The sequence below is a fragment of the Fomitiporia mediterranea genome (genome assembly GCF_000271605.1).
Source record: "Fomitiporia mediterranea MF3/22 unplaced genomic scaffold FOMMEscaffold_9, whole genome shotgun sequence".
Classification (NCBI taxonomy): domain Eukaryota; kingdom Fungi; phylum Basidiomycota; class Agaricomycetes; order Hymenochaetales; family Hymenochaetaceae; genus Fomitiporia; species Fomitiporia mediterranea.
In genome coordinates this window covers 1,661,093-1,669,744 of record NW_006760394.1, presented here as the reverse complement: position 1 = coordinate 1,669,744, position 8,652 = coordinate 1,661,093, and the positions used below count along the sequence as shown (strand labels likewise).

The following is an 8,652-nucleotide window of genomic DNA, read 5'->3' as shown; positions in this document are numbered from 1 at the left end:
TCAGAACTCTCAAAACTATAGTAAGCTGTATAGTAGGCTTACACTCTTCCCTCCTCTAAACTACTACTACTATCTGTGTAAGTAAAGGTCTAACTATACACACAAAATGTTTAGAGTAGAGTTCTGAAGCTCAGGCTCAGATTTCTACTCTCTTCCCTGTTTACTCTATCCTTCTTATTTAATAAAGTATTACTAACCTCTACTTTAATAGTACTAGTTAATAATGTAAGAGACTTTGTAGATTTTGTTTATATTATTAACAGGTTTAGAACACACAAGGGCTTAGTCTAGAAACAGGAGGTTATTGTTTAAAACATAACACTTGAAATAGCTTAAATAAAACTCTAGAAAGGTCTGATTTGAATCTAAGAGTTCTAAAGTATACTTAAATCTATCTAAGTTTACTATAATAATAAAGTATAGTCTATTATACTTGAGTATAAACTTAGTAGCTTGACCTAGAGTATTTGCTTAGTAGTTCTACCAGTAGTTCTAAGTTAATAACATTACTTAGTTCTCTACTTAGAACTAATCCTCTTCTACCTAGTACTAGTTTGTATAATAAGTCTACTATATTTTTACTACTAACAGTTAGTCTTAAGTATCTACTACCTGTTAGTAGATCCAGACTATAAAATCCTCTACCTCTGTCCCTAGAGTATTTAGTTCTAGTAGTTTTAAGGATAGAACAAGTAGTAGAACTATATAGAGGGTAGATTCATATTAGAGTTAGAACAGAGAGTATCTAGTAAACATATTTACTAAGTTTATAATATAAAAACAGACTTATAAAAGTCTGAACTTCTATCTCTGTTACTGTCAGTCTATATAAAACTTAAGAAGCTAGTTTACTGTCTTATTTGTATGTTTACTAGCAGTTTTAGAGTAGAATACTATAAACATTTTTAACTTTATACTCATTTATTTATACAAGACAGTTTAAAAGTAGGATAGGAATAAGTAGTCCTAATCTGATACAATTTCTAAGAGTAGTCTGTTCTTACAATACTACTTGTTAAAGAATAGCTCTATAAAGTCTTCTACTATTATTTCTATCTGACAGAGTTTAATTCAAATGTTAGTACTTTTAAGACAATCTGTTGTTATAACTATTCTATTAAACTTATTATCTTTAAGTAGGGGTCTAATAAAGTCTATTACTATACTCTCAAAACAGCTCTTTAGAACTAGTAACAGAGAAAGGAGTCTAGTTAGTTTAAATGTTGTACTCTTATTCTATTAATACACATTACAATCTAAAATATAGTTCTGCTCCAGATTCTAACACATATTTAGCTAGTAATACAAATCTCAGAGTGTCAAGTATGTCTTGTCTGTTCTAAAGTAATCTGACCAGTTCTTGTTTACTGACTACAACAAAGATACCTTTGTCCTGTCAGTCTTTGTGTGTTCTACAATCTTTGAGCTCAGTGTTCAGCACTTTACTAGTACTGTTCCAGTTTAGAACACAAACAGAACTTGTTTCAGAGCTGTAGGTAATAGTTATAGTAGGGTTGTAAAAACTTAACAATTGTTCAGGAAGGCAGGACAGTCTTACTAATGTTGAGACTATGTTCAGGAAGGTCAGAACCTTACTAACAGTAGGAAGGTGTTTAGGAAAGCTGGTAGAACCTTACTAACATGTACTATGACAAAGACTACTTTGTTAATGTCAAAAAAAAGTAGAACAGTACTGGTAGAGTGCTGAACACTGAGCTCAAAGATTGTAGAACATACAAAGACTGACAGGACAAAGGTATCTTTGTTATAGTTAGTAAACAAGAACTTGTAGTACATAATAAGACACACCTTTGTTACAGTCAGTAAACAAGAACTGGCACAACAAAGATGTAGACATAAGCTTTATATACTAGAGAAGAAAGAAAAGTGGCTCAGACTAAAGGAATGTGTAATACAAGTGAAAAAGGAAACTATATATGTGGCTCAGGATTAGGAACTGTATGTATAGTCTAAGGTTACACAAGAGAATTCTAGAACAGAACTCTCAGAACCCTTAGAACTGTGGTAAGCTGTATAGTAGACTTACAATAGTACTAAAAGAACCTTTATTAAGTGTAGAGAGACTATAAGAAAATGCTCAATTTTAGCAAACTTAAATATATAGTAAAATAATATGTATACTCAATATTATGAGTATATTTCAACATGCAAATTAATAACCATGTAATATTATTCATTTGGACCAACTTAGAGTATTATACACTCAGTTTTGAGTCTAGAAAAATTCATACATAAGGAATATAGGGAAAACTCACATATTATATTGTATCTTACTCAAATGTTGCTCAATTTACTTTATTTTTTCTAGGATTTGAAATATAATTTAAAAATATAATTTTTACAACTTAGATCATGTAATTTGGTTAGGTATTAGTTGAATTACAGTAGATTTTGTATTTGAGTGTACTTAGTATAATAAAAATCACAATTTGTATATGTAACAACACTTATAAAAAGGGCTGTAATTAGATAAGGACTACCTCTTTAGTTGTAACTAGCTAGTATTATACTCTTTAAGCCTGTACAAAGTATTGACTCAGTATTACTCATTCTCTTTATGTTCTTTGTCTTTTTATATTTACTTATTATTTTATACTCTCTATTATTCTCTTTCTTTTGTCTCTAAGCCTTCTAATACTCTCTCTATTATAAATACACTCCTTCTCTTACTATAGTTCCTTAGCTTTTGACTCTTCTTGTTTCCTTCTTGTTTTATTATATAAATCCTGTCTTTAGTAGCTTAATAATATAGTTAGTACAAGAGTTATAAGTTATATTTACAGTTTAAATATACTAACAATCTAAAGAAACATTCTCCTAATAAGTATATACTAACTTTGAATCAAAATCCATATTATATACAGTTGTGTGTTTTCCATTCTAAATATCTATTCTTCTTATTTATGTTAATATTAAACCAGATAATGTATTAAATACAGGAATTATATAGTAAGATGTTTACTATTATATATTACAGTTCTAATTAAATCTATTGTCAGTTTGGATTACAATTGTTCTAATAAACTGTAAGTATTACTTCTAATACTCACATAATGTATTATATTTACTTAATTGCTTGACAGATATTCTACAAATATATATGTTAGTACTTTACTAGTAAAGTAGGTTCATTACTTTATAAAAATAGTTTCTTAATCTGAATTTTATTAGACAGAGGACTTTTGATCTGCCTCAAAGTACTTCTTACTATAGAAGCAAGTATTAGTATTAGTATTCTTATTTATAGTAATCTGTTAAAAGATAGTAAGATTATTAACTGAGTTATTGTTTAAGTTATAAAATAAATTAACATTTAGTATACTTTAGTAACTACTAGTTGTCTTATACAGAGTGTCAAACTATGTTTAAGTAACAGCCCTTTACATTTTTTGTCAATCATCTCTTAGTAAAAAATATATTTACATAGTTATCCTTTATCTAATATATTACAGAACTACTCCTATAATATACAGAATGATTTTACTTTGTCTAGGTCTCTTTAAGGCAGCAGAATACTAGAGAATATTGTTTGGTTTCAAAGGTTTCTATCTTGTCAGAGTCCTTATTAAAGATAAGTTTTTATATTACAGTATGTAAGTAAACTACTTGTGTATAATAATATCTGACTCAAGTTGTTATAGTGTTATATTTGTTGTATTGTAAAGATAGTATATATTTGAATTATTAGTGTTAATCAATCTGTTGTAAACATTCTGAGTGTAGCCAGAAGTCCAACCCTTCTCTGTGTTCTTAGAAGCCACCTTCTAATCAATCTGAAAGAAGCAGGTGAGAGAGGGGTAAACAAAGGGACCAATTACTAATTGAGGACTGTTAGTAATGTCAAATTTGTCAAAGGTAAGCTTGCTTTTGTCTTTCTGTCCTAAGCTACACTAATTAGTTTTAGACACTTTAGCAACTGTAGGATTGAACAAAGAAGGAACAAGTAGTGTTTAACAAGTCTTGTTTGTTGATTATGTATTAACATATTAAGCTACTTGTTTATTCTATAGTCTTGTTAGATAGTCATAGTTTTCCTGACCTGAGATCCCAATTATCTATCCATATTGTATACTAATAATACCTCTTACAGTGTAAAGCTTGAATTGTAACCTAATAAACATATAAACATATTTGTAAGTATAATTATGTAGTTACATATAATAAAGAAAATATTATTGAAAATGTAAGGACTGATTCAAATTTGTCTGAAATACATCTTGTTCCTGGAAATGTATTATATACTTTGAGGCAACCGACAAAGCTCTAAAGCTGTATGCATTCAGTTATAGGAGACTACTTTTAAGAGAGCCATATTGCAGATTCCTGCCACGGGATATCCAGTCCCGGTCGAAACCCGCAACGAGGCGGACTGTGTCGACTGCTATTTTGGGTGTTTCGTCACCGAATTCGAGGAGTGCAGCAAAGCGGGAGATGTAGTGTGATGGGTCGACTAGAGGGAGATGGAGGTTGAGTGTTTGGACGAGTTGTAGGAATATATGTCCGAGCTCGAATACATTCACCTCTAATTATAATCATTACGTTGAATATGGTATGAGATGTATGAGGAGGACGAGACGTACTTGCAACAAGTCAGAGAAATCAATAAGCATATAATTTCGAGTCTCCTTCTGTCGGCACGCGATATAAAGACAGACAGCAAAAACGTTCATATTCTTCCTTCCTTCCGTGACTTTATGTTCAAGAGCCAGAGTATACATGCGAATTGCGGCTGTCTGAATGACCTCCGAGAGACGCATTAGAGCTCCAACGTTCCGGACCCCCTTCCTACTTGCCTAGAAGAACAAAATTGTTTGTCCGTGTTGTCAAATCGAATCTAAAATAAAAATATACTATTACCATTATCAATCGTCTGCTCTCGAGACTCAGAAGTGTTTCTCTTCACATATGGACCTCCCATCCTTGTATGTGCTAATCACAACAACAATAACAACAAAGACAACACATAAACATAACTTAGTTTAGCTTCAACTTCACGAACTCCAACTGTTACTCATGTGCACTCTGCCCTATCCTTAACGACCGTCCTGCAACCAACACAGAAACCGTTGCCTACTGCTGCATTGTATTCTATGATTGTACCACTACAGTCACCACACACTGTCTGTTCAATTTTATTTCAGCATTGTCACTCATAAGTAAAAGAAGCTTTGCAGGAAGTATACCATTTCCAGTTAATAAAATTAATAAAGATAAGCAGGGGTTTCTGAGAGAACAGAGGGAGAAGGAGATGTGATAAAGTCGGACTTGTGGACCAGAAATTGAAATGTACTGTCACAGCACCCTATATAGGCCATTTAAAGCCATTTCTCATATTATTATCTACTACAACTGTTTTATAAAATAAAATATATATAATTAATTTAATAAAATGACAATTCAAAAGTTGTGATTTGATGTGTCAGATCCACATGTGGGCCACCTGTGGGAAAGAAATTTGCCCACTGTATCTAAGTACATGTTCTCAGTACACAAACTCAGCTTCATTTCAATCTAGACTTAGTTGGATAGGAAACAAAGGTAATCCTACTCTATTAGTTATATTAAGTTTATATACTAATAAAACTTGTGTTTTTATCTACAGGAACAGGCTTATTATAATAACTTAGAACTATTTACTTATATTCTACTATTACCCTCTTACTCTCTCTACTCTCACACTATCTCTATGTTTCTAGTATGCTAGTACTCATATATAGTATATTTCTTCCTTTCCTGAGGTTTAAGTTGTTGAGTTTGTGTAATAATCTCTCTCTTTATTTAGTTATAAGTATTCTACTATTTTACATTAATACTAATCAAGCTCTTTCTCCTTTACTTCAAGCTCACATTCCTTCTCTTTCTGTTATCATAACTAATCTACTTTTTGATACTTCATTATGTCTATCATAAGGGATGGACACATGTTTTCATAATAATAACAGTAGTTTTACTACTAATACTTATTGTAACTATGATTTTTGTAGCTATAAAAATAATAACTTGATATAAATTAAAGTAATCAAGTTTAAGTTACATTTTTTGGTACATATATACTTCTGATGTATATAATTATAAATGTCAGCTTTATTTTACTAGTCTTAATAGTAGAATTGGGTATAAGAAATTATAAAGACAGAGATTAGTGAATTTGTATATTCTAATCTGTTAAAATCATACTATTAGCAATTTGTCTTATAAATTACTTAAAACTGTACAGAAACTTCTAAAAAATCTAAAAGTAATAAAAAAACATACTAATTCACAGGCTCACAAAATTACGGCTTGAAATAATAACTACTTGAATTAATATAGCATATTCATTGTGTGGGAAAGAGTTTGGTTCACTCTAAAAGTGTAATTTTTCATAGTCTTCAGATTGTAAGTATAATAACTTTTTTACTGCTCATTATTTTGTCTCAAAGTTTCAGATATATAATTATTAAGTGTTTAGCTACATATCTACAAAGTTTTATGAAGTTTGAGTAAACTTTGAGGGAGGAATAGCAAAACGGCCCACATGTGGGTCTGGCCCGCAAGGCGCCGCGACAGTATGTGTGGGAAACACCTGACGCATTTTGACTTAGCTGCTGTTACCACGTCAAACTTTAACTTTAACCCGCCCCTTTCATTCTAGTTTTTTGAGGATTAACGTTGGCCCCTGATGAACCACGAGTCGAGACTGACAAATGAAAAAACAAGCTCAAGAGTAATAAACGCGAACGGTACGTTTTTCCCCTCACTTCTCACCGTTCCGAAGTAACTTGCTTACGTTGACTAACCAGTCTTCGATCGATTTCGGCTGCATCCGCTGCGAAAAAAAATTAAAAGCCTCGCGCGGAAGTTCATAGATCGATATCGCTACCAGTGTACTGTTAAAAACGCTCTGGGGGTGGTGTTTTTGCGACGTTTCTCGTCAACATCCATCTTTTGCATCCTTTGGCCTCTCAGTGAAGCCCACTGAAACAATGAACGTTCAAATCCATTCATTCGTAAGTCCACTTTCTTTTCGCATCCTAGTTCATCACATTAATAAGGATTTAGGATGAGCGTGCTAGAGCTTTCCAAGTAATCCTCTGTACCACTATTCAAGGTGGACTCCACCTCGTTCTTGTCTCTGACTGGCCCAACACCAGCGCTAGCCGATTGCGTACTTGACGAAAGTTCTGCATGGATCGGAATTCTGCAAACCTGGTAACTTGCTGAGCTGTTGTGCAGGACCTTCCATCCCGTCGGATCTTAAACTCGGTTCCATGAGTCACCGTGTGGTAGGCTTCAGTGATTTCGCGACATCGCCGTGTCGGTGAGCGACGTCAGCAACAGGATTAGCATATTATCGTACTGAATTCATTTTATCAGTCCGAATGCTTATGAGTTTCCAATAATTTCGCATTCATTGTGCCTGTAGCCTGCCTCGGTAGTGAAGAGTTCCCTTGCGGCATTGTAACAGAGCGAGTCCATCTGTGAGTGACGTTTCATTCCCTATCCCGGTAGTGTGTTTATTGCATATGAATAGAAGATGTGCACACCAGGTGTTTTTGACCAATCTCCTGACCTTCCGCGGAAGTGTACGGATCTTCTCACTTGGAGAATTTCTGCGATGGCTGAGACTCTCTGCTGTTGTCTCGTGCATAATCTTCTTGATCTTCGTTTCTGAAGGGCACTTCAACCAACCGGATTATGAGGAGGCTTGACTGATCTCGAAAGATCAGCAAGCCAAAAGCCGACGCCGAATTGGGCATCGCTTTTATATTATTACATGGAGAACGGGGCTTTTAGCCTTACAGGAAGTGCGAAACAGAGAGGAAACGAAAGAGGAAACAAGAGATACAAATACAGAAACAAGTACGAGTACAGAGCAGGTTGAGGACAAGAACTGCTGGCGGAAAGTCGAGGAAGGATTTGGGGGTACAGTCGCGACAGCGGAAAGTAGAGACAAACGTGCCGAAAGTGATCAGCGACGTTGTTGTGCAGACGCCCGGCAGTCGTTCAACTCGCCATTGCGTCGGAGGACACTGTCGAGTTGCTGTCATACACTTCGGAAGACTCGGATAAACGGCGGATAGCGTTGGGGGGGGGGGCATTATCTAGCAGGGAGTAGACACTCAGCTGACGATTTTCGATTTCGAAGTCCACGGACGCGTTACCGGAACCGGACCAAGACAGACACAAGAAGCCAGGAGGACGAGCAGGCCAACTTTGCGGTTCGTTACCGTAATCGACGTGTGGAATGATCTCTTGATCGTACGCATTTTCCTCTGGATGCTGTCGAGATGAACGATAAAAATACGAGACCTCTAGGCTTGATCAGATGTGGTCGTGACGTTCAAGGCTGCATGGAGCCGCTTCTTGTGGTCACATCCATACGAACTATCTAGCGCTGTCTGTCTCCTCGTCACGTTGTGGCGTTGCGAACCGTGATACGGGGAGTGACGGAGGAAGAGACGGAGGGCTGGGAGCCCTTGACCTTCTTCTGTCAGCAGGGCTAAAAGGACCAGAAGCGGCAGCATCGATCTCGTCCTCGTTCTCTTCCTCATCCTGGATGTCCATCAACTCATCCGGGGGCGCCATTTCCTCTATCATTCCCGGAAGAACAATCACAAGGGACCTTTCAAAGGTCTCGACATCCACGGA

The 8,652-nt window shown here is 35.1% G+C and overlaps 3 protein-coding genes across 3 annotated transcripts in view; 1 reads left to right on the top strand and 2 right to left on the bottom strand.

The window, feature by feature from the left end:
- Window positions 1-4,601: 4,601 nt before the first annotated feature.
- Window positions 4,602-4,951, bottom strand: FOMMEDRAFT_34526 (uncharacterized protein; the record flags this gene model as incomplete). Its single annotated transcript, XM_007269243.1, has 2 exons — window positions 4,602-4,783; window positions 4,873-4,951. Coding segments are annotated over 2 exons (261 nt in total), but the record flags the coding sequence as incomplete, so codon positions are not given.
- Window positions 4,952-6,986: 2,035 nt separating this feature from the next.
- Window positions 6,987-7,426, top strand: FOMMEDRAFT_159263 (uncharacterized protein; the record flags this gene model as incomplete). Its single annotated transcript, XM_007269242.1, has 4 exons — window positions 6,987-7,010; window positions 7,112-7,181; window positions 7,237-7,321; window positions 7,378-7,426. The coding sequence occupies 4 exons, from the start codon at window positions 6,987-6,989 to the stop codon at window positions 7,424-7,426; spliced, it is 228 nt and encodes a 75-aa protein (XP_007269304.1).
- Window positions 7,427-8,007: 581 nt separating this feature from the next.
- The window catches only part of FOMMEDRAFT_159262 (uncharacterized protein), a gene marked incomplete at both ends in the record, with an annotated part of 2,263 nt that continues 1,618 nt past the window's right edge, over window positions 8,008-8,652 (bottom strand). The window contains 2 exons of the mRNA XM_007269241.1: window positions 8,008-8,320; window positions 8,390-8,637. Coding sequence (XP_007269303.1) covers window positions 8,008-8,320; window positions 8,390-8,637 — 561 coding nt within the window. The remainder of the gene's footprint in view (window positions 8,321-8,389; window positions 8,638-8,652) is intronic.